We start from the raw sequence: 25,790 nt of genomic DNA on the forward strand, positions 1-25,790 counted from the left end.
CTATGTTAGTGAAAAGCTAACTGCAAACCTCTAAAATCAGCCTTACCTGTGCAGTTAGAGTTCCAAATAGATATCCTTAAATGACAAAGTTTCATTCTCATTCATAGTTGATTGTTCAATATGTTTATACATTAATGGTTTGTGAACCACAAATCTCTGTCATCTCTTGTCCAGGTCAGTCAGAATCTTAGGTCAAGGTCATTTTGGTGGTATTACTTATGATGTAAAATAAGTGTTGCACCTGAGGCCTACCAGTTAGAGCTGCCAACTTAAATCCCACTGCCACTAATGTACAGTCAAAGGTTCACATTTACATGTGAACAAAAACTACTTGTCTCCTATTTCTCTGTTTTCGCCATCACGTGTATCAATTAACAAGGAATATTTGTTTCATCCTTTCAGTTTGATCACTTTTCATAATCTAGTGGTTAATGTATCCGCTCATCACACTGAAGACAGGGTTCAATGCCCTTCATAGGTACAATGTTTGAAGCCCATTTCAGGTGCCCCCCACCATGTTATTGCATAAATATGGCTGAAAGCACCGTAAAACCATCCTTGCTCACTCAATCACTCACTCAGATTTGTGGAACGTTAATATGTGCTTCCAAGTACACAATATAATATTTTCAAGCAAAGCAAAGCAAATATCTTTTTTGTACATATTTATCATTTTTCTATATTTACTGAAAAGCACCATTGTTTATTATTTGCATTGTAGGAATGTTTTCATTTTTGTTGAAGTGCTGATATTTATGACATGGAAAAAAATGATGTAGCGAATGGACTGTGTGTATTCCATTGTCTCAGTGTTTTCTGTGACAGTGGAGCAATCATACTTGAACTACATGACCGAGTAAAATACGTCTTTTCTTTGTGCATTTTACATGCATCTATCATATTACTTACTTTACTATGCCATTCTGTAACAGGTTGTAAGAAAGATAACCAAGTTAATACTGTTTTGCAGTGTGTTCAGTAAACAAGATTTAGGTGTGTGATATGGGGTTATTCTTCAGTATCATAGCCTGCTGATTTCTCTGACTTTAAATACTAAAAGCAAATCAAGAGTGCTCACGTATTTATATAACAAATATATGTTTATTTCAATGTTTGTCACAAGATACATAAGAGTTTGTGAAATTCACACCCAGTTACAAGCATTCTCTGGAACATGAGTGTTAGCAGCTATACAGTACCTCATACTCAAGAATAAACATGAATGTAACATCCACTTCTTGTTTTTTACCTCCTCGAATCACACAAACAAGTGATCAGTGATGGCGTAAACAGTCTGAGGGATGCTATAAGGGGGTCTAAGGTATTTTGAGGGGGAAAATATGTTTTGTTCACCACAGATCTCCTCTTTCATCTCAAAATACTCAGGAAGCATTGTCTGTGAAAAGAAACCTATTGATTGAACCTCCTGAATGCCCTGAAAAAATAATTTGTTGAAACGAAATTGTTCGGCTCCTCCAAGAGAAGGAAATGTTATGTATTACATCTTCACATAGATATCTCTAACCAGACTGGCATGTCCTCTTTGTTCGGCTGCGAGGAACTATGGAGTCATGGTCTTGCCAAGATGCTGCTCCTGACTTCTGGTATTTCTGAGGGCGTCATAATACTGAGATGGTGTCTACTGATGCCATGCGATGTTTTATCTGGTCACGTGACAGGAAGACCGGCTCCTTGTTCAGGTTGTGTATTACTTCATACTGAGCATCTGTGTCCAGGGCCTTTAAGGCAAAGTTGTCTAGTGCAAAAGCATGCTCAGTAACAAAACAGTAATATTCCCAGCAAGATCACAGCAGGGACACCAGAAAATGGGCTTCACATATTGTGCCCATGTAGGGAATAGAAACCAGGTCTTTGGTGTGACAAGCAGACGCTTAAACCACTGAGCTACCCCACAGTAAAGTATGATTATAACTATTTCAAGAGAACTACTAATTTTAGCTTTTCAAAATCATAGTTTGTTCTACACTTTTCGACTGAAATATTCAGCAAGTGACGAGAACCACAAAGCAAGTCTGTAATAGCAGTCTGTGTTTATATCGGATGAGGTTCTGTGAGATATTGCTTGCCCATGAGAAAAACAGAGAAATATGATCTCTTAAGTATAGACAAGGGTGAAGAAATCTCCCAAAGAAACATGCTGCCTACAACTAATTCTAACCCAGACTTTCACAGAAACACTAGGCTTCTGCTGACAGCATGAAGATGTCCTAAAGTCACTTCCTATATCCTTACCTTCTTTCCTATGACCACTATGTAGGGGTAACCCAGTCTCCGTGCCTCGTACAAGCGTTTCCCTACAGTCATATGTGTGCGGTCATCTATGATTATCTCCCCTGATAAGTTGGCCATGGTGTTGAGTTGGTCACTCAAGTCCTCTGCAAGTTTGAAGAAGGTGTCTGCCTCAAATCCTTCCTGAGGAAATATGTACTATATAAATGAGGCACAGTTTATTGCTTCAATCTTACAGCCAATCAGAAACTTACAGAAAGGGTGATCTCGATTCAACACCACTTTGAAAAATCTCTTAGTTATATCCAAAAGCCTCACATGAGAGATTAAATGCTTAATATTTGGTGTGCAGTGTGTGCACAATCACAGGTTGCTTGCCTGCCTAACTTGTGATAACTAAGCACCACAAAATGTTGACCAGACTCGTAGCGAGTCAGTTTTTTCGTATAAGCCTGATAGAATGTAAAGCCTTATATTCAGATGATATTGAGGACTTGCTCAACCGTTTTAGCTACAATCATGTGTAAGCCGGGGTTTTGTTTTTTTTATAATGGCAGCTATGCCCCTAACCTCAGACAACTGAGCCATCCACTTCCCATACAGCAACTCAAAAAAACATTCTATCAGTTCTAAGACATGTCTTGTAAATCAAAGTTTTGATACTGCACAAAACTTCACAAGAACACAAAAGAATGGTTATCAGTTCTAGGGAATGACTGCAAGTGGTCCTAAACTTGTCCAACAGGTTCCTCACCTTTTGTGGTATGATGCAAACTTGGTATGGTGCTATGAGACCAGGCCAGTGGATCTGTTTTGATGATGACAACACCTCTATACATCCTTGTAGGATCCTGGTGACTCCCAACCCATAGCATCCCATCTGTGCAGGTCTGAAACATTGACGGAAAAAGGTCCATCTCCATCATCTGTCACCTTTAACATCCCCATTTATCAGTCGTACTAGACTGTCCCAGTCTGAAGATGACAAACTTATTTCAAACTTCCCTATGGAATGAGTGTGAATGATTGTGTTTCTCAATGTCTTCTGAGCTGCCTGTGCTGGTCATGAGAGATAAATTGACTCTGTGGCTTGGATGGTAGCATTTGGAGATTTCTCCGCTCCGCCCTGTGATTAGTCGGTCATGTCCTGAAACTCACACATCAAAACATGGCGTCACTGGAAGTAGCACCCACCTCGGTGAGTTTTGTTTTTAGTTTCTACTGTTTTCATTTTTATGATTATCCATCTTTGACCACCTGTGTTGAATGCGTTTAGGTATGAGGTGTTGTCGGAGCTACAGAATATTTTCTAAGGAAAGGATCATCACTGCAAAAGTGTGTCGTAAGTCATGCCCCCGGAGGTTGTTTATGTCTGAACATCAGAAGCATCCGGGTCAGACTTATTTCTCACAGAAAAGAGCCAAGAAATCTTCGAGGATGGCAGAGCGTGTTTCAAGTATTACTGACATTGTTTCCGATAGGGGCGTTGTGTTTATGTTATTACCGCTAAACTACCGATTTTGCTGCAATTGTTTCGCGAGTGGGCTGCTTTTGTTTACATTTGAGATGCAATTCCATCAAATTTGCCGTAATTCCTTCAGTTACTTAAGGGGGCCTGTTCATATAAACTTGATTATTTAAAAGGCTGTCTTAGTATAGATAAAATATTTCTGCAACAGTTCAACAATAAGTACACAAGAAAAAGATACCCAAAACCCTTAATATCTTTCATTCACACAGTAATGCATCACATACTACACTTTTCAAAGAGGTTAAAGAGCACCCAATTTGTTCTCATTACTATTTACTGTTGTAACATGAAAGAACAAGTCATCCCTAACTTCTTTTGAGTACTATATGTAAAGTTCAGTTTAACTAGAACGACATACATGATTATCAATCACAAAACTGTATGAGTAATTGTGTTTGTATATACTGCCCTAATGCTTGTTATTATTTTATCAATAACTTACTCCACTTGGCCCGTCTTTGTTTGACAGTTTGCCCCAAACACAGAGGAGTATTTGCTGCCCAGCAGAAAGGCGTGTCCAACCTACAAATGAAACATAGAAACAACTAAGTCACAACTGTGTCTGAAACAAAAACACCTTAAAAGTACAAAACTTAAAAGCACCCCAATGACAAGTGAAAATGTGTATTTCCAAGACCCACCTTTGCAAGTTGTGTGATGCAAAGCAACAGTCAGTGTGGAATTTTCACTATATTCATCTTTTATCTTTTTTAGTAAAAATAACAATCTAACATGACATAACAGAACTATATTGAGACTACTAACAACAATTTGCAATGTGAAATATTTTCAGGCATTGTGTTCACAGACACATACCATGCAACTGGGTGAACCAACTTAAATCTTAGACACACCTCTATGCCATGTGTTTTCTTCACATCACAGTCATTCTGTTTGTTTGGACAGAACCTTTTACAATCACTCTCCACATAATTTTCTGAAAAAAAAAATAAAGTATTGATATGATCCAACACAATTATTTTAAAAATCATACAACATATCAAAATACATTGACGAGTAGTGGTCAGTAGCAAATGGCGAGTATATTTGATGCAGTCAAGCACTGTTTGAAATCCTGCCGTCCGCACAAGTTTTTGTGAAACAAAACTTTTTGTCTTTAAATGTACTCATATACTCAAATTCTGCACACTGTGACCCATACAATGATATTTCAATCCAAACTCTGTTTTGTGAATTAATGCTTACCAGGCAACTGATTATTGTGTTCACTGCTATTTCTCTTTTGATGTGTGTCTTTGTTACATACTTGTAAACACAACCCCACACTGTACGATTTGGCAGTGAGGAAATGCAGTGAAGAGTCTTGTTAGCAATGAATGTATTTAACAGATATAAGATAAATTCAAATATCAAGACAACAGTCTATCTAGATGATTTTCAGACATAACCAAAATGTCTGTGTAAATAGGGCTCAACTTTTTATATACTAAGCACATTAAGAAACTGTCCTCTCCAAACATATGTATATGAATATAGGCACACACTGTCTTTATACATAAATAAAGATGTGACACAGCAACTACAAGAGACAATCAAAGGCTCGTGTATAGGCCAGGTAACCTGGCATCATTGATGGTGACCTATGGACTTGCAGTGTGTTCCTGCAAGTGCAGCCTGTGCAGCTGCACACAATATGTGAAACTCAGAAATAATGTCACTGTCGATAGCTTGACCCTTGGTCATTCAAACATTCGCAAATTCACACGGGAAGTCACATGCACATCGTGCCAAGATTAACATCTGCTCCACGTTATGAATCACTGGAACGGTTCAAGCAGGAATGAGCCAGCAACAGGTGGCAGCGTATTTCCAGTGCCATCACAACATCTTCATTGGTCAGACGTTATCGAAACACTACTAACATCGCCAAACACCCAAGTTCTGGGCATCCCTGAGTAACAAAACCAAGACAGGACAGATGGATTCGAGTGACTCATCTCCAAAACAGTTTCTAGACGGTATTGACCATTTCCCAGATCCTTCCACGACAGCACTGAACCCATCCAGATACTGTCAGGAATCATTTACGTCCTGCTACACGACCCATTCTGATACAATATCATCAATAACAAATGCACACAGTGATTATACCATTTCTTTACTTTGTAACTTCATCATGTGACAGCTTACTCGATTTTGAACTTCTCACGACATCGTTATGGGTATTGTCCATGTTCTTTTGACATTTAGTTGTGGTCTGATGCTTAAGCTTATAAAGTGTCTACATCATTTCGCCTTTGCTCTGTTGTATTTCAGTTTTGAATGCATTTTCTTTGTGCACAGTTTCTTTACGTGGCTAGTACATATAACCAATCACAAAAATATGTAATACTTTACCTAGGAGTTCAATATTTGATGAAAATCCACATCTGTAAAAGCAAACCAGAAAAATACAATTCCATTCCAGTTATTTTGTGGGTATATACTCAGTGGTACCAGTTTTCTGAGATATGGTTCTTGAAACCTAAAATTCAAATACTGCGATCTACTAATTCCCAATATGTACCCATGTAACAAAATATGTTTCTTGTGTAAAACTTAGCAAAAAGAATAGAACCCCAAAGAATTTGAGATGATAAGTACACAAACCTTTCTAGCTGTTACATGTCACACAGCTGCATCCCACTTGTCACACATTTGCATCCTACCTCTCTCACATTTGCATCCTACCTCTCACACATTTGCATCCTACCACTCACACATTTGCATCCTATCTCTCACACATTTGCATCCTACCTCCCTCACAATTGCATCCTACCACTCACACATTTGCATCCTACCACTCACACATTTGCATCCTATCTCTCACACATTTGCATCCTACCTCCCTCACAATTGCATCCTACCACTCACACATTTGCATCCTACCTCTCACACATTTGCATCCTACCTCCCTCACAATTGCATCCTACCTCTCACACATTTGCATCCTACCTCTCTCACATTTGCATCCTACCTCTCACACATCTGCGTTCAACCTGTCACACATTCACATCCAACCGGTCACACACTTGCAACCCAACGGTCACACATTTGCATCCTACCTGTCACACACCAGGAGAGTGTCCTCCCCTACTTCTGCTGGCAGATGAAACTCGTGTGACATCGTTCCACCAATGTTTCCAGTGTCTCCAGCAGCTTCCCAAAAACAACAAGTCACAGATGACTGAAATGTACATCAACTACAGAGAACAGTTACATAAAATCATAAAACAGAAAATTTTACATGAACCCAGAAATATATCTTACACAAAATATAGGAAAAAATAACATCTTCAGTATACAATCACAATATGTTAATTAGGGAATAAAGTTTGCACTACCCCAATGTGCTTTCTAATAAAGTATAGCTTTGCGCTGAACTATTATAATTAAAGTGTTCTACCCCAATGTGTTTTCTAACAAAGTATAGCTTTGCCCTGAACTATTATAATTAAAGTGCTTTGATGTTGGGGAAAGACTATACTTTTACTACAAAACACACTGGGGTTTCTGCTGACATGGTTACCATTAGCAAATATTTCCACAAGATAACATCCTTGGATATTGCCCCAAACATTATTTTCAGCAACTGTTTATTCACCGTTGTCATGGTTGTACATACGCCATGTGCATCACCCGGAAGCGAGCGTACGTTAAATAGTATTCGGAATTGTTCGGGTATGAACCTTTTCAAGATAAAAAGTTCAAAATATATGTGTGAATGTCCACTTTCATGATCTGGTAAGCTGTGTTCTGATTGATCAATCTCAAAGGTTACCTGACGCAACCTCAGACTCAGTAGTGGAGTGTAACGAAAAGTACTGAGGATAAGTTTACTTAGACCTTTGTCTAATCTGAGGCAGAAAACAAATGACGGTGTCGGTGACCTAAATTAAGAATGCTCGCACGGGGCTAACTGGCGCACTCTTCCTTTGACATGGTGAGACGAACGTTAACAGACAAAAGACGTAACGCAAAAGTGTTCAATTACGAGGGAGCAGACTAGAATGGCGCTGTGATGCCAAGGCATTGTGACACAATGAAAAGACATCGTATTATTGTCTGATAAAGTACTGTTATCGCCTTTGATCTTTCACCGAAACATCTTAGAATATCAGACAAACATTTACAATAACCCCACACGAGCAAACAAAACAGCTACGTCCTCACCCTTCACATATTTAACTCCAAGTCTGTCAAATATTTTACTGTAAGCTTCACATACAGAGTAGTAGGTTTCCTTGGCAGACTCCTCTGTCGCATCAAAGGTGTACATATCTGAAACAAAAAAGGTCTCAGTTCAAAAAGAATAATGTGAATACTTCACACAAATTATCACACGAAAACTCACTTTGTTGTGACTCAACTATGCACGGTCACATTTCTCTGCTTCCTTAAACCGCCTTGACCAGTATTCCAGCCACATCAAAAAGTGTCAGCTTTTTGCAGGAGTAAAGACATTTAACACTTTAAAGACTGGTAGAAAATGGGGCAAGGGTATTAGGGTATCTGATTCATAATGATAAACAGGAGCAGTATTAAATACCTTTCATTTCAAATTCTCTTCCTCTCAGTAATCCATACTTCGGGGCCATCTCATCTCGGAACTTTCTTGTCACCTAAGAAAAATAATCTTGTTACTATATCTCTTAAAAGCACAATTCAAATTTGAACCTGTTCCTTCAGCAAACTTCAATCATTTTTGTTTACAGAAAGTGTGAGTGAGTTGAATATTACTTTAATTATATTCCATTATATCCATGTAATGTGGTGGCAAGCTCAAAGAGATACACTTTGGCAGGACCCACAAGCCTGCACATAGGTGTTGACATACTACGCAGAACACAGCACCACCAAAGAATTCAAACCCAAATTTACCTGATCCTGAAGGGCCAAAAGTCACAACACCAACACCTTACACTGCTGGGCCACCAATCATGGTTAAGTTTAGAGTCTTACCATCCATGCTTCAAGAGGTAAACAAAGTTTCTGAATCTGTCATGCAGTTTACCTGATACAGTAAAAGTGGTAATCGTCTGTATGACACTGGCGACACTGAAGAAACAAGATCCGTCACCAGTTCCTCATGTGTCTGCAATTGAATGAGTGTTTCATATCTTATAAAGAAAATGAATCAAATTCTACGATTTGATCATTTATCAATCATTCATGCAATATATTCAAGTTTACTACTCAAAAAAGATTCTGACCAAACATTTGTTTCACATGAAAATATTTATCTGTCATCCCATGATATTTAAGCAGTATATTCAATTCACATTCCCCGTTCTTGCAGACGGCCTCAAAAGGAAAACAGCCAGTGGTTTGTAGAATCACTTCGTGTTGTACAATTCAATCATTTGGGAACAATTTGTAAAAGAGAGCATGTTATTTATTGTTTAAACAATAACATGTCATTCAAATCCTTACTTTCATGAATCTCTGAAGTATGTATGATTTGGTGCATATCAACGATGAGTCCATTTAAGTTTCATTATGACTAATGAATAGATTCTTCTTCAAATATGTTGCATAAATATTGGTATACTTACTGGACCCAGACAATATTCTACACTATGTCTGTCTTTCAATTTGAATAACTCAGCACCAGTCTGTTTCCATCGACCTAAAATACAAATAAACACTGTAGATAGGGGCTGGATGTTATTATTAACCAAATATGTAAATTCCAGAAATTCTGCTTAGTTCTGAAAGACTAAGATCACCAACCAATGAATGTGAAATGCTTGTGTAGGACACTATATGTGTAAAGTGTGCTGAACATGCTAATCCACCGTACAAATTATCCTAATCAACAAAGTTTGAAACTGAATGAATCTGACAACTCTCTAAGTGTCCATCAATATACATTAAATCTAAAGCGCCCTATATGTATTCTAGAATATGTGAATTTAGGGCTTTTTACATTGTACATGCAACAAGCACGAACATACATGGTTATGGTTCCTCCTATTTTTTAGTTTAATTAAACTTAGTCTCAGTGTTATTCGTTACACTCCACCACTGAGTCTAACAAACCCTAGTAGAAGGTCGCATCAGGCAACCTTTGAGGGACCTATAACCAATATCGACACTGTTAAATAGATTTAACCAATCAGACAACGGCTACTACTTAGGGATCAGAGGGACTTACAAAATATTCAGGTCACTGACACAGATGTCTCCACACACATAAATCTGCATATAACACAGGTATTTCACCAGCTGTATATACACTTTGGGGATTCTGTTGACATGGTTACCATCAGCTAATATTTCCACAAGATAACATCCTTGAATATGGCCAAGAACACTATTTTCAGCAACTGTTTACTCACCATTGTCACGGTTGTAACCTGCGTTGTGTGCATCATCCGGAAGCGATCGTACCTTAAATAGCATTCAGAATTGTTTGTGTACGAACCTTTTCAAGATAAAAAGTTCCAAACTTATGTGCGAATGTCCACTTTGGCGATTTGGTGAGCTGTGTTCTGATTGGTCTATCTCAAAGGTTACCTGACGCGACCTCCCGTAAGGTTTTGTTAGACTCAGTAAAGGAGTGTAATGGAAAGTACTGACGCTAAGTTTACATAGACTGTACTCTTTTTGTACAGGTTCTCAGAACTGGTGAACAAGTATGCATCTATTCAGTATCAAATCTCCACAATGGTACAGATTAACCAGTTCAGTTCTCAATTACAGATTAGCCATTTCAATGGGTACAAGTCTATGTGCACAGAGATCATCTAGTACCCTAAACATAAATGACCATTACAGGGCTCCAGATAATTTTTAAACATCAGGAGTATTTAACCCTTATTTTTTCAAAAAAAGAGTACTGGAAACATTTAAAATACCAAATGGAATTTAATGGGCAGGGACAGGGGCAGGTACAGTTTTGAGAAAAGGAGGTGCACACTGGTCATTTAATAAACTTTCAGCACCCATGCTCCCTCTTCTGGATCCATCTAAGGTATATCAGATACATTGGGTTTTGATTCATAGATAGGCACCACAACATTGCTTTTCTAGTGTAAACAGATCAATAAATACATCAGTAAGTGATTCTAAGGCCATACACCATTGCTGTGGTGCTTACCTACTATGTTTCCTAGATTATTTCCTTCCCTATCGTGCATCTTTTTCATCCACACATACCCTGATATGGACCTTATCTGCAAATAAGGACAAACTTTATGGATGAACAACTTCTTTATCAAAACGTTGCTTCACCTGAATCACAGGCACACTGTAGCGCAAATGGGCTGTGCATCATAGAGAAAATGACTAGTCTTCTTTACGTGCGAGCAAAGGTTGGCAACGTACTTTCCTCGCTTCAGTTCGACAAATATTTTTCATGTCAAAATAAAATATTGCCACCATCACATGTATACACCCATTTCTTCACTGAGTTGTGCGCTCACATTTCCAACCCCATGTTGAACATAATAATGTGAAATATTTTTATTCAACATTTTAAACGCAACTCATGGTAGATCAGACAGTTCTTCACCTCATTCCCCCTTCCAGCTTCCGGGTCAATGGAGTGAAGGAACAGGAGGGTATTATTCTATATGGAATACTTACAGTTACCTCCCCTGCATCATTCACCCATTTTGCAAGAAGTGTTTTTATGTAGAATAAATGTTACGAAAATTCTAACAATAGCGATGACAGATAAGACAAATTAACTCCAAAAAGGTTCACGATAAAATTAGGCAATATGGTATTTCTTTTTAATTTCTGCTTATTCATCTTCCATCGCTCTGTTTAACTGGAAGCTGGCAGGGGTAATGGAGGCGAAGAATGATCTGAGTACCATGAGTGGCACTTAAAAAGTTGACTAAAACATATTTCACGTGAGGAATTACTAAACATGGGGTAAGAAATGTGAGACCACAGCAAAGTGAGTCAATGGGAGTGTACCTTTGATGGTGGCAATATTTTATTTTCACATGAAAAATATTTTTCAAACCGAAGCGAGGAAGGTACATATAATTCGCTCACATATAAGAAGACTTGTCATATTATTTATGATGTGCAACTCCATTTGCACTACAGTTTGCCTGTGCCTGAATAAAGAAGTTGTTCATCCATAAAGTTTGTCCTTACCTGACTACCAATTTCTAAACATGCCACTCAACAGTTATACTATATGCAGCCCTGCATTATGAAGTTAACCATATTAACATTAATAACAACCTGATTTTTTCCACACTGTCGCTGTGGCTAAAGTTGGCATTGCAATCTTCTGACCACCAATAACTTGCATTTCCTTATCTATTATCTTAATGAGTTTCTCCAGTGCTCTCAGTCCCAGGGGCAGCATGTGATAAGTACCAGAATGGCAGGACTGGACGACTTCATTGTACAACATTAACTGAAACAGAGGACATAAAATTAAATGTTTAATTAATGAGCAATAAAAATCCACCTTGATTTAGACACAAACAATTATTATCTGGACTACAACGATTCCCTTAAAAAAACACGTTCTCTTTGCAATCTGAATGGTTTTATGTTATTATCTGCATCATGAATGATGCTTGTGTCTTTCCTAAAACACCGATGATATATAAACAACCTTCTGACTCGAACATGTAAACTCTGTCTCCGCTGGCTGAACTTTCCCAAAATTCTGGAACATCTTTGTGACGTATCTTCTATTGTGGAGACACCGTTTTGTTTGAGTCATGAATGAAGCAGACGAAATCATGTTACACAATATTCGTTCACGAGCGAGTTGAGCCATTTCGAGCAATTATGGTACTATCGGCAATATATAGTGTTTCAATAATCACGTCAGAGTTGATGTACCTAAGAAACATAAAAAAGCATTAACTACTGTTTAGGATTAACATTATTTTGCATCGCACATGTGGGCTATTTCTGAATACGGAAGTAGACACTTATATTACTTTCATAGAAGAAAGAGCTCTAAAGGGGGGTAACTCTTAGCAGACTCTTGAAGGTTATGGAACGTTTAATTTCAAGAAAAAGATGTAAATTTGATTAAAGATGAATGAAGAAAGCCAGCCTGTGTGCGGTGGTAAGACAGATCTATAAGTACAAATAGTTGTTATCACGTCAGCAAGAATGGAAACTTGACTCGAACAGACATAGATCAGCTCGTCAGCTGATTGTTAAGAAACGTTTTCCATAGATTGTAAATGTTGTATGAATATGAAAAAGAAAATGGGCCCCAGAAAATGTTAGATCAAAGTTAGTTTTATGTTCCTTAGGCTTAAGAATATGCGGAACATTAAACGATTAACTGTGTTTCTGTTTTCATGTTTCAGGCACTTGTGAATCGAAGCAAGTGAAGAGAAAGTTAGAAATAGAAAATGTAACAGGTGATGGCATGAATAACAGGATATGTGACAACAACAATAATGATAGAAATGCTAGTTCCACCTCCAAGTGCCATGTTAGAGAGGGCTTTTCTTGGATGACATGTCTTATGTATGGAATTTCTTATGAAAATACTAAACCACATGCAGTCAGAAAAAAGGATGACTGAAACATTTGTTGAAAAGTCATCATGCAATGTCAGTGTGATCAACTTCTCCATTTTTATTGCATCAATGACTGAATATTTAAGAAACTTAAAACAGGTGATTTTTGTGGGAATATTGCTTAAATGTATCAGCCTGGTGACAGTCAGGAGTTGAGACTGCAATGCCCAATTTGTTTTTGTGAAAAATTATGATGGCAGAGTCTACAGATTTGCCTGAGAAGCCTGTGAAGCCTTTGGACTCAGATTGTTGTGGTAATGGGTGTGTGCCATGTGTCTTTGATATCTATGATGAAGAAATGAGGATCTGGGAACAGGAATGCCTTCGACTACAGCACAAGGACAATGAGCATGGAAATGTGTCTGACTCAGAAGACAGTGGCAATGAGGTAAAAGACAAATACAACAACATATTTTCCTTGATTTTTTGCCACTTTGACACTTTTTGCCTATAAAATCCCTAAGTGTCAATAGAAATATTGCATGTATTGCAATCATATAAACATCAGTAGTACCATTTCCTGGTCAAAAATGGCCTCTAGTATGTTGAAAGAGATCGTGGATTGTGTGTTCAATCTGACCAAAAGCCGTCATTACCACATTTTTCTCATAAGTTCGTAGTCATTCATAAATCCAAGAGATCTGTGTCATTTGTTTGATGAATCAGTTTCTTTGTCCCTGAAAACAGTTTCATAAGTGTTCACCATTGTAACTTGATTTCCAGTTTTGGGTTTTTTTTCATCATTTAATCATATCATTTGTCTTGATGACAGGAGAGCGAGTTGATAACAACATCAAACTGTTACCTGAATAAAAACCCATGATGCCATTCATCAAAAGATGATGTCATGTCACAAGCTATCAATATTTTCAATATACTATTTGGGAGCAACTATTTATAGATACATGAAAGTGAGTTGTAAATTAAATGTCATCTTACTTCAAAACCTTGCTGAATGATGTTTATTATATCAAGCACTGCTTTATCTAATCCAGACTAAAATGGTCTACAACCCATTAGAAATATTACAGTAATGTCATGGCACAGGACACCAGAAATGGGCTTCACAGTCGTTGTGTCCATGTGGAGAATCAAACCCAAGTCTTTGGAGTGGTAAAGAAGATAAATTCAATATGTGATTAATTTCTCAGTAATATGTTGGGTTTTTTTAGACATGTCCTTGAAACAAGGAAGCGGAGAGCCTTTTTACTGTGATTTATTATAGAAAACCAATGGCATATTTCCTGCAGGAACCAGCGTTATCAAAAGATAAATACAGAAGAGTTGAAGTCATATCTGTCACCATGGAAACCAAGGACTCGGCTAGATACAGGATGAGGCTGCCAAGGGGAAAGTCACTGGGTCTGAGTACAGGTCAGCACATCATAATCAGGTAGGGAACATTGAACAATATCAAGAGCTCACACTTCTCATTGGTGCTTATTGATATTCGAGACCCGTAAAAGTATAGATCAGAATTGATCTTCAGTAAGTCTTGTCATAAAAGGCGACAAACGGGATCAGGTGGTCAGGCCTGCTGACTTTCATGACACATGTCATTGGGTTCCCAATTGCACAGATCTATGCTCATGCTTTGATCACTGGATTGTCAGGTCCAGAGTTGAATATTTACCGACTGCCGCCATATAGCTGGAATATTACTGAGTGCAGCATTAAACTGAACTCACTCACACATATTCCAGTAATATCACAATGGGGGACACCAGAAATTACCTTCACACACAGTACCCATGTGGGGAGTCGAAGCATAGAGAGAATGGGCTGTGTGAACATAAACAAACGTACTGAAATGTAACATCTTCTGAAGACAATCACTGATCTTACATTACCATTATTCCAGGGGATACCTAGATTCGACACCTGTTACCCGACAGTACACACCTATATCCAGTGTTGAGGTCAAAGGTTACTTTGATCTGCTAATAAAGGTGAGTTTGTGTTGTAAAACGTTTTAAATTTGCATTTTGATGTAAGATGTTTCATTTCCAAACAATTGTAACAAATCATATGGGTATGACATAAGTTTATCTTGTTTACTTCAGATTTATCCAAAAGGACAGATGTCCCAGGTAGTTAAAACATGGAAGGAAGGGGAATATGTTGATATTCGGGGTCCTTTTGGTACTTTCTCCTACAAGCGAAACCAGGTTTGTATGTTCCTTAAAGTTACCTTTGTCAGCTTTCATGAAATGTTCTATAACAGTCACATCTTAGTGAATTCTCTGAAATTAATGTATGATTTTGAGAAAATGCTGTTTAATAATTCAGTGAACCTTGCTAAGAATTATTCACAGCTTAAATGACCAACTACGTGCAGTGGAATAATTATTATTGGTATTTAGTAGTGCAAATGTGTATAAATTTCATAACATCTACTCAGTCTTTCATAAGTACTGACCTTGACCATGTGTCAAGGATTGTCAGCACCATACCCATGAGGTTTTCAACGATGTGTAAAATGTCCGCACACCTGAATCATTTCAGATTTGTTCTTTATCTGTGTAATGCAATTCCCCTGTGTTTTCAGTGTCAAACATTGTACCTTCTAGCAGCTGGCACCGGCATAGCCCCAATGTCACAGGTCATACAAGCAGTTGTTGGAGATGAGGACGAGGAGACCAGAGTGAGGCTGATCTATGCCTGCCGCACCTATTCTGATATCTTGATGAAAGATGAACTAGATGCCTGGTCATCTTTCTGGAACTTTTCAGTAATATATGCTCTCAGTCAGGTGAATAACAGCTAACGGTACTTTTGGTCACCACTACACCATGCTGGTCAGTAACACACACTCAGGGAGGTGAATAGGAGCTAGTAGTGTCCTAGGCCTCAAACATTTCTTCTTTGGTCAGTAAACATATTTTCAGGGAGGTGAATAGTAGCTTGTGGTGTCCTAGGCTCAAGTACTTCTTTAGTGAGTAAGCATACACTTGGGGATGTGCATAGTACCTAGTGATGTCCTAGGCCTCAAGTACTTCTTCTTTGGTCAGTACACTCAGGGAGGTGAATAGTAGCTTTTGGTGTCCTAGGCTCAAGTACTTCTTTAGTGAGTAAGCATACACTTGGGGATGTGCATAGTACCTAGTGATGTCCTAGGCCTCAAGTACTTCTTCTTTGGTCAGTACACTCAGGGAGGTGAATAGTAGCTTTTGGTGTCCTAGGCCTCAAGCACTCCATGTTATTCAATAACATGCACTTAGCAAACATCCTAAGTCCCCAGTACCCCTTCCTTCTTCATAACATACCTCAGGCAGGTGAATAACAACTTGTCTCCTTTCTGGGTATACCACTATTTCAAAATAGTGCGTTTGCCAAAAGGAATATCCTTATTTGTATCACATGTCTTTCAGGAAAGCGATGAACCCTCCAGATGTTATAGATACGGAGATCAAGTGCATGCCGGGAGAGTTTCTGACACACTGCTAGACTCTGAACTAGGCAACAGGAAGGAGAATTTTCTAGTGCTTATCTGTGGGACAAAGACCTTTGAGGCAGATATGATTGACCATCTTAAAACTCTTGGACTCTCAGAGGACAAATTCTTCAGATTTTAAAAAGTTATAATAACTGGTATAAATTATCATTTATTTTTGCAAGATGTGAGTAAAGTATTTTTATATTGAATTTGTTGAATAAATTATAAAAGACAAGGAACTTTTTGGTCTTAAGTATTTGATATGAACTTTGTTGTTGCAAAAATAATACATGTATGCCTGTTTGCTGAATACTACAGAGGATATCATTGTACATACACCAAGGTTGGCTCATTCTATATTGAACAGCAAAAGAATTCCAGTAAGTTCAAATTGATCACAGTCTGTCAAATGAAGATACCCCTGAATGCAAAAAGTGACAGTCTGTTTAGTAGCATATATAGTGGCCTGAAGTTTGCACACAGGGCAAGCAACATCGCTGCATTGAGCTCACTAGAGTCTGAAAAAATGCTTGAGGCAAGTGGTTCCACTCAAACACCAATTGCTATTCCAACTGTGCAAGTGTGAGTGGCTGTCTGTCTGTAGCGATCCTACGTTCAATGTCATCTCAAAATGTTTAATGAGAGCCATATCCAGGGAAAGAGACAACCGTGGAAGATTGTTGATGTTGTCCTGAGCCACATAATCCGTTGCTGAGTGAGGGCTGTCAAGGCTGCTGGCATTGTTGGCTCCCTGTGGCCCATAAACTAATTGCACATCAAGATATCAAAAAGACACTGATCCAAATCAGGCTCACTTATCTTATCACTCAAATATGTGAAGTACAATTGGTTTTCAGTAATGCATGCTTGTGATGGGAGGCAACTAACAGTTCACTGAGTGATGTAATCATGTCATTCTATCCCTATTGTGAATGCTCTTGAATATTGATCTTCCCAAAAGGGAAAGAATGACACACATCACCTAGTCCAGTTTTTGTTAATTTATATTCCACTTTCATATACCAGGAATGTTGCTGAGCGGGAACAAAAAGGACCAAACACACACACGCAAGCAATCAGGAATATGAAGAGGCTTTCATTATAGATACCTATGTTTTATCAAACTCTTAGCATTGAGGGAATTTCCAAATAACTGACTGTCCAATGAACAGCCACAGTATTCTTTGTCAGTTTAGACTGAATAAATTAATTAGCATGCACTCATTGTATCATCAAAGTCTTCACAGACCAAAGGTAACCAGTTAGTGTATTGTCACCAATCCAGTTTCCTTCCCATTTACTTGTGTTAGACAGCAAATTGAGTCAGATAATGTGTGTTGTCTTCAAATTACCAGACAGTCGACTGATGGACACTGAACTTGAAGGTTAGTCAAATGAGAAGGTTAAACCCAAATGTTATGAAATCAAATTAATGTATGTTGGCCATCTTTCAACATGGAAATATCGCCTCAGACTATTCCATTATAGGTTACAGGTAGTAGCTAATCTTTTCATTGAACAGTAAATATTGTTGTTTTAAGGCATCTGGAAACTGCCTGTCTGGGTGAGGAGTCATTCCACTTACCCAATTTGCTCGGTGGTATTAAAAGAGATCAGCAGTTACAGATCAGTTATTGTGCAGGATGAATCTGTTACCCATGCTTTGGCTGTGACTTAACTTCACCCAGCACTTCAATCAGGGCCGAGCTGAGCAATCTCTTCGCCATCGGTGAACATATTTCACAAGTTGAAGTTGTTTTACACGAGTGCCTGTGCCATACTACGTTTACGACACGAGTGGCTAAATGTTGGTATTTCCCGAGCAAGAGCGAGGGATATACCAAACTTTAGACACGAGTGTCGTAAACATAATGTTGTGGGCACGAATATAATATTCTGTTTATTACAGAAGTCGTTAAATTGAGGACAATAAACCCAAATCTACTTTCAAACATAATGGGCTGGCTACCTGCTGTCGCCGCATGTAGAGCGCAACATCACTGAAGAAACGTGATGTCATTGCACTGTTCATGACATCACAGCGTGTAAATGTTGTAGTGCTTTATAGGCCACCAAATTCTGGAAACATGTTCTTCGATGATTTCTAGGCATTTTTTGGATACACTGAACACAGTTAGTGAAAAACTGCCAGTGTGTGGGGATTTCCAGCCCATTCTAGGGGTCATATTCTGGATCAGGTGATCGTCCGTGAGGAGGTGGACATAAAGACCTTTGATCACTCAGTCAAATCTGACCACACATGTGTTATCTTTACTGTAAAAATCAGAGTCAAAAGGAGATCGAGGAATGTTGTCACATACCGGAAAAGGAAGAACGTTGACATTAAGTCTCTCGGTAAAGATATGTCAACAGCATGTTTCAGTTACCAAGACATGTCTGTTTCTAACGCTGTGGATATGTACGATTCACTGCTCCGACAGCTGGTGGACCAATATGCACCTGTCAAAACCTGTACCATCACAGCTCATCCTGAGTCTCCATGGTATAACGATAGCATCCGCGCTGCAAAGAGACAGAGGCGGAGGCTGGAACGTCAGTACACAAGAATTAAATTAACCATCCACAAACAGATGCACAGCAAGAGACAGCAAAATCAAACTTCTATAAACGTGCCATTAAATCAGCTACTGGACAGAAGGAAGTGTTCAGAATTGCCAACAGATTGTCGTTTAAATGGAACTCTCTTGTTCTCCCATCTCACACATCTATTGTTGAACTGGCCAATCGTTTTTTCCGGTTTCTTCACTGATCAACATCATACGTCAAACTTTCAAAGATTATCATGACGCTGCGCAAATTCCTGTAACCACGAACTCCCTTCCTTTGGTATCGTTCAGATCTGTGACACAAGATGAAGTGTCCAAACTTGTCTCCAAATGTCAAGGGAAATCATGTTTGCTTGATCCATTACCAACGTGGCTCTTGAAACAAACCATTCAATCACTTCTTCCTATCTGGACGTATGTCGTCAACAGCTCACTAAGCCAAGGTGTAATGCCTGATCAGCTGGAGACAGCAAGTATCACTCCCCTCACAAAGAGGAAGAATCTCGATCATGAATTGTTAAAACACTACAGACCAATATCGAATTTGATATTCATCTCTAAGCTAATTGAGCGCATGGTTGCTTCTCAATTCAGAGACCATATGACCAGAAACAACTCCTATGAAGAGTGCCAATCTGCCTATCGATCCTTCCACAGCACGGAAACTGCGTTGTTGAAGGCTCAGACCGACATCTTAAGAGGCATAGACACCAGTGGAGCGGTCATTCTTGTATTGCTTGATTTATCTGCAGCTTTTGACACTGTTGACCATTCTGTGCTACTCTCTACCCATGAAAACAGCTTCAATGTCAAATATCTTGCTTTAAGGTGGTTTGTCTCCTACTTGAGTGACCGGAAGGAGGCAGTTGTCATTCAGGGTGAAAGGTCTGAGGCAACATACTTGAAGTTTGTAGTGCCTCAGGGCTCCGTCACATGTTACATCTCCCCTTGCTGATATTGTGAGGTCCTACAACTTAAGTATGCATCTCTATGTTGATGACACCCAAATCTGTTATCCTTCAAGCCATCTAACGCATCTTCAGCCAACTTCTCATTTTCAAAAGTAGAAAAAATGTGTAGATTGCATCAAGAGATGGATGTCATCAAATTATCACATGTTAAATGATGATAAAACTGAATTCAGTGTGTTCCATCCTCTTCGACTACAAAAACAGATTCTGCTTCCACAGTTTTGCATCGGTGGATCTGCCATAACAGTGCGCCCACGTGTTCGCAATTTTGGTGTAACCTTTGACTCTTCCCTCAGCACGGAACCCCGTGTCATCAATGTCAGTCGCCAATCTTATTTCCATCTGCGTAACATCGGTATGATTCGTCGATACCTGGACGTGAAATCTGCACAAGCTCTTGTTCAGGCATGTGTGGCATCCCGCATGGACTATTGTAACTCTTTGCTTTATGGTGTGACAAACCAGTCCTCTATACGTTACAGATAATACAGAATTCAGCCGCACGATTGATCTGTCAAATTAACAGGACTGATCACATCTCTCCTGCCCTCAAAACTCTACACTGGCTTCCAGTCCACTTAAGAAACGATTATAAAATCTGCTCCTTGTTTTCAAGTGCTTAAACGGTCTAGCGCCAAAATACCTATCAGATCTCCTGACACCATAATATCACCCAACTAGATCACTCCTCTCAAAAGACCAGTCTCTCCTTGAAATACCACAAACTATAGAGGTAATTCATATGGTGATAGATCTTTCTCTAGAGCAGGGCCCTTCCTCTGGAACAATTTACCATCCATCCTTCACTCCGAAATAGAACTATCAACTTTTAAAAGTGGCCTTAAGACGCACCTATTCACCTCTGCACATGGATAAAGTGGACTCAGATAGCGCTTTTGCGCAATTGCATTGATAAAAATCGCTTTATAATTTTTTGTATGTATGTATGTATGTATGTATGTATGTATGTATGTATGTATGTATGTATGTATGTATCACATGTTACCATGACTAAGTGATATTTTGCACTAGAGCATCTTATGAAAAATATGAACCCTGATATGTTCGTCCTCGTAGGTAGTAAATAGAGGATACTAAACGACCTTCCGTGTAATACCATTTTTATTAAACGAGTTAATGATCTGGTATCAAACGAGCGAAAGCGAGTTTGATACTTAATCTTTAGCGAGTTTAATAAAAATGATATTTCACGGAATCGAGTTTAGTATTCTGTTTATTACTCGCCAACATAAATTGACAGAAACTGCCGCGAAATTCCCTACAGTGTGACCACTCTCAGCTTTCCGAGTCAAGCAAGGGCTAGTAAAATTGCGACATCGGCATTAGCATTGTGACGTCACAACTTTGAACCATTTTGACGTCATACGTCAAGCGGTATTACACTAGTGTAATATTGCCGTAAAATATTACACTGCAGTATCTTCCACGGGCGAGTAATAAATAGAGGATATTATATGAGTGCCTATGTCATACTACGTTTACGATACGGGTGCCTAAATGTTGGTATTTCCCGAGCCAGAGTGAGGGATATACCGATATTTAGACATGAATGTCCTAAACATAGTATGTTGCAGAAGAAACGTGACGTCACAGCATCGTTATGACGTCACGTCACCACGACAAAGTGATGAACTCCGATATGTTTGCCCTCGTACGTAATAAAACTGGAAGACTTGTACATGTATTTTAATCAATAAATACAGACAAACACTGAGTCAAAAGTTTTAGTGTTTCATCCCATTTGGTCCCGGATGTTATTTCAGGGGAATAAATACGGGATTAAAGGGGATTATCACACTCCAGTGGTTTCTTCTGCTGGGTGATGGAAGGATGCAATAATGAGTCCTATAAGGTTGTGTGGGATGGAAGTCTGGTTAGATTAGCGAGCATCATGCAAGATCAATGGATGTTTAGGTTTACAACACTATTTCATCAGTGTCTTTGTCATATCTTTGACTTGCTCAAACCACTCTATGTCACAATGCCATCATACCCACAACCCGTTCCAGAGTTACACATTGGATTGAAATGTTCAATCTGGAATGGTGGCTTATCTTTACAACGAAGTTATCTTTTGTATCAGATATTTTACAGTTATTCATTACATAATTAACACTTTTCAAAACTCCTTTACTTATAACGCAGTTTTCATAAGAGGAAATATCTGGACTCATCTTTTATATATTTATTGCATTAGAGACCATATAATATTTTTTATGGTATCTGATTGCATGTTCACCCGAAGATTATCATTTGTTTACAGTTAATAAGTATTTATTTATGCACGGAGTGAGATATATAAAGATACACATATAGATATATGATACTACTTTATCCAGCTTTTAACCATAATCACTTCACACACATATAAACGTCCTCTAACGTGTTTAAAATAATGACCACTAGTCGTTCATCCATACTCTGGCTATGGTTACACGGTTAAGAGTAGCTCTTCGTGATTTGGAGACCAAGATGGTGTCCACTTCCGGTGAACGTGATTACAGGGACGTGGCTTTATGAACTGACGCAATATGCACTGTGTGCGCTTTTGTGGGTATTATATTGGAGTTTAAACTATCTCATTTCGTGCATAAACTACGGGAAACTCCACGGCATGTCAAAAGTAATTTTCCTCCATCCCGACTTGGGAATAGGGGGAGCCGAAAGGGCAGTGATCGACGCTGCCCTGGCCCTGAAATCAAAAGGCATGGACGTCAAGTTTGTTACAGCACACCATGATCCGGCACATTGCTTCCAAGAAACTAAAGATGGAACTTTCGAGGTTATCACTGCTGGAGACTGGCTACCACGGAGTATATTTGGGAAGTGTTACGCCCTCTGTGCCTATCTCAGAATGATCTATGCGGCAATTTATCTGGTTATTTTTAGCTCTCTTTCTTTTGATCTCATTTTTTGTGATCAAATTTCTGCATGCATACCAGTGTTACGATTAAGCAGTGCCAAAATTCTTTTCTACTGTCATTTCCCTGACATGCTACTGACACAGAGGAGGAGTTTCTTGAAGAAGTTGTATAGAACACCGATAGATTGGCTGGAAGAGCGAACAACAGGGATGGCACATTGTGTTCTCGTCAACAGTAAATTCACAGGTAATGTATGCCATGCCACATATTATGGTGTTACTTCCAGTGTATAGGAGAAAGTGGGAGTAGTGCACTTTACCGAGTGCACTGATACAGATTAATTAGCACTCCCTCAAGTTCGGAAAAAGTACCAGACCAAGTGTGCCTAACCCTAACGTCAAACCCAAACCCTTAGCATTGTAAAGTTTGTGTAACCCTAACCCTAAGGATGGTAGAAGGTACCTAACAGTAACACTACCCCCAAGGGATCCTAAAGGGTGGAGGTCTACAGTGATATAATTGCTCTGTGGTGCTGGCTTGTGCTGAGCCTAGTAAAGTCATGCATGTCCAGGTGCATCCTTTAAGATGTGCCTTATTGTAATGATAGTCTAAGCAAATCAAAGGAGACCGTGTATAATTTATGTTTGGCTGCATCATCACTGATGTAGTAGATATATACACAACAGGGCACAATATCTTAAGGGAATTTTATCTTCATGCAGTAACAATAATTAAGTATATAATTTTGCAGTCATATTTTCTAAGCAAATTTGAACAAACAAATTGTTCTAAGGAAACTGACTTATCAGCTGAGACTCAGAAAGATCTTTCAAATAATTTTGGAATTCATGATTGTCTTTATACTGATTGATGTCCGTTTTGATTGTCAGTCTTAACTGTTTAGAATCCCTTTAACATGAATGTGTCCATCAAACATTGCTCATGGCAAGATATTGATGATCATTGCTGAGAAACTGAATGAATACAGACATACATGAATTTCTTACTCTGTTTTTTATAGCTGGAGTGTTCAGGGACACATTCAGCTCACTGAGGGACATGAAGCCGGAGGTGTTGTACCCAATCCCAGACTTCACTGCATTCGACAAGCCAGTGGAGTCACCTACCAAGGAGCTGATGCCCCCAAATAAAAAGCTGATATTTCTATCAATCAACAGATATGAGAGGAAGAAAAATCTAGGATTAGCAATTGAAGCATTTGGTTAGTATATCATATAGAGCAACATAATGAAAATATATTTCCAAATTATAACTAATTTTATCATAGTTATACTATAGCTTTGTGGCTTCTGTGTCACCACAAACAATGAAACAATTGTCTGCCATAGGCACATAGTTTGGAATCTTTGTATCTTCACCCTGTTAACTGCAAAGTTAACATGTTCTTGTCATGCTCATGTATACTGCAGGTTATGTAGTAACTCGACATTGTCAAATAAGTTTATGCTTCTATAACTTATTACATTCACATTGTTCTCTGTTAATTTTGTTTAAGGATTGGTAAACATTTATTTATCAAGACATTTGTATTGTGCAGGTCAGTTGACTGAGCGACACCCAGATGTGAAAGACAATCACTTAATAATGGCAGGAGGGTATGATGAAAGGGTAACAGAAAATGTAGAACACTACCTGGAGCTTCGGAGTCTGGCTGAGAAACTGAAACTGGCCGACAACATCACATTCCTGCGTTCTTTCAGTGACTCCCAGAAGAGAACGCTTCTGACAAACTGTTCATGTCTCCTATACACGCCTGACAAGGAACATTTCGGTATTGTGCCCATTGAAGCCATGTATATGAAGTGTCCAGTGATTGCAGTGAAGAGTGGAGGACCCCTAGAGACCGTTGAGGATGAGAAAACTGGCTTCCTTTGTCAGCCTGTTCCAGAGAGTTTTAGTGAAGCAATGGACAAATTTGTAAAGGATTCTGGTCTCAGTAAAAGAATGGGCAGTGCTGGGAAAGAAAGAGTGCTTGCAAAATTCTCTTTTGAACACTATACTGAGAAATTGCATGGTATTGTAACAGATCTTCTCTCTGGAAAGTCTTGAGTCAATGAAAAACTGCAGTCTTTCTTGTATGTGATATGACGGAACTGAATAAACAGTGGACATCACTGTGTTTCCTTTTTCCTTAACACACGTGCTTAAGAAAGTAACGGATGCACTGTTTCTAAAATCTCAGTTCTCACTACCTTGAAATGAAGAATGGGATCAATTACGTTTATGTTAAACAAGTTACCACAGGTTACAGGATGTATGTTGAAGGAATTCTGCTAAATTAAATTATATATGACATTGAATGCGTGTCTTTTTATCTTTGATTCAGCTTTAAAGCTCTGTAATACACAGTGTAGAGTTCATCCCATAGCCATGTCAGGGACCATGAGTCATTATTGTTATTCTTCATGACTGTCCGCACCATACGTCATGTAACATAAAAAGTCTTTCCTGCAATATAAGCAGATGAGCTGTGATAAATCCTCAGGTCAGATATTCCAGTGATTGATATTGTTTACAATGACCGAAACTGTGAAAAATCATCAGCCATGTCAAAGAATCCAACCATCATGTCCATCTGGTAGCCTATAATGACAAGATGCTTAATCATGTT

At 38.7% G+C, this 25,790-nt stretch overlaps 3 protein-coding genes across 3 annotated transcripts; 2 read left to right on the forward strand and 1 right to left on the reverse strand.

The window, feature by feature from the left end:
* Positions 1-1,081: 1,081 nt before the first annotated feature.
* On the reverse strand, positions 1,082-12,714 carry LOC137290754 (probable proline--tRNA ligase, mitochondrial). Its single transcript, XM_067821870.1, has 13 exons — positions 12,369-12,714; positions 11,987-12,164; positions 9,337-9,410; positions 8,796-8,876; positions 8,331-8,403; positions 7,955-8,062; positions 6,847-6,940; positions 6,140-6,171; positions 4,636-4,718; positions 4,224-4,303; positions 3,005-3,140; positions 2,254-2,433; positions 1,082-1,739 (listed from the first exon to the last, which is right to left on the reverse strand). Exons 1-13 carry the CDS (start codon positions 12,534-12,536, stop codon positions 1,620-1,622), a joined length of 1,407 nt encoding a protein of 468 aa, XP_067677971.1. The 5' UTR covers positions 12,537-12,714; the 3' UTR covers positions 1,082-1,619.
* On the forward strand, positions 12,707-16,970 carry LOC137290756 (NADH-cytochrome b5 reductase-like). The gene is made up of 7 exons (XM_067821873.1): positions 12,707-12,833; positions 13,084-13,687; positions 14,550-14,692; positions 15,161-15,248; positions 15,363-15,467; positions 15,848-16,051; positions 16,671-16,970. Exons 2-7 carry the CDS (start codon positions 13,490-13,492, stop codon positions 16,872-16,874), a joined length of 942 nt encoding a protein of 313 aa, XP_067677974.1. The 5' UTR covers positions 12,707-12,833; positions 13,084-13,489; the 3' UTR covers positions 16,875-16,970.
* A 5,787-nt stretch (positions 16,971-22,757) lies between these two features.
* On the forward strand, positions 22,758-25,479 carry LOC137291027 (alpha-1,3/1,6-mannosyltransferase ALG2-like). Its single transcript, XM_067822283.1, has 3 exons — positions 22,758-23,404; positions 24,180-24,380; positions 24,717-25,479. The coding sequence occupies exons 1-3, from the start codon at positions 22,909-22,911 to the stop codon at positions 25,226-25,228; spliced, it is 1,209 nt and encodes a 402-aa protein (XP_067678384.1). The 5' UTR covers positions 22,758-22,908; the 3' UTR covers positions 25,229-25,479.
* The last annotated feature ends 311 nt before the right edge of the window (positions 25,480-25,790 follow it).

This window comes from Haliotis asinina, chromosome 7, assembly GCF_037392515.1.
Source record: "Haliotis asinina isolate JCU_RB_2024 chromosome 7, JCU_Hal_asi_v2, whole genome shotgun sequence".
In the NCBI taxonomy this organism is placed as follows: domain Eukaryota; kingdom Metazoa; phylum Mollusca; class Gastropoda; order Lepetellida; family Haliotidae; genus Haliotis; species Haliotis asinina.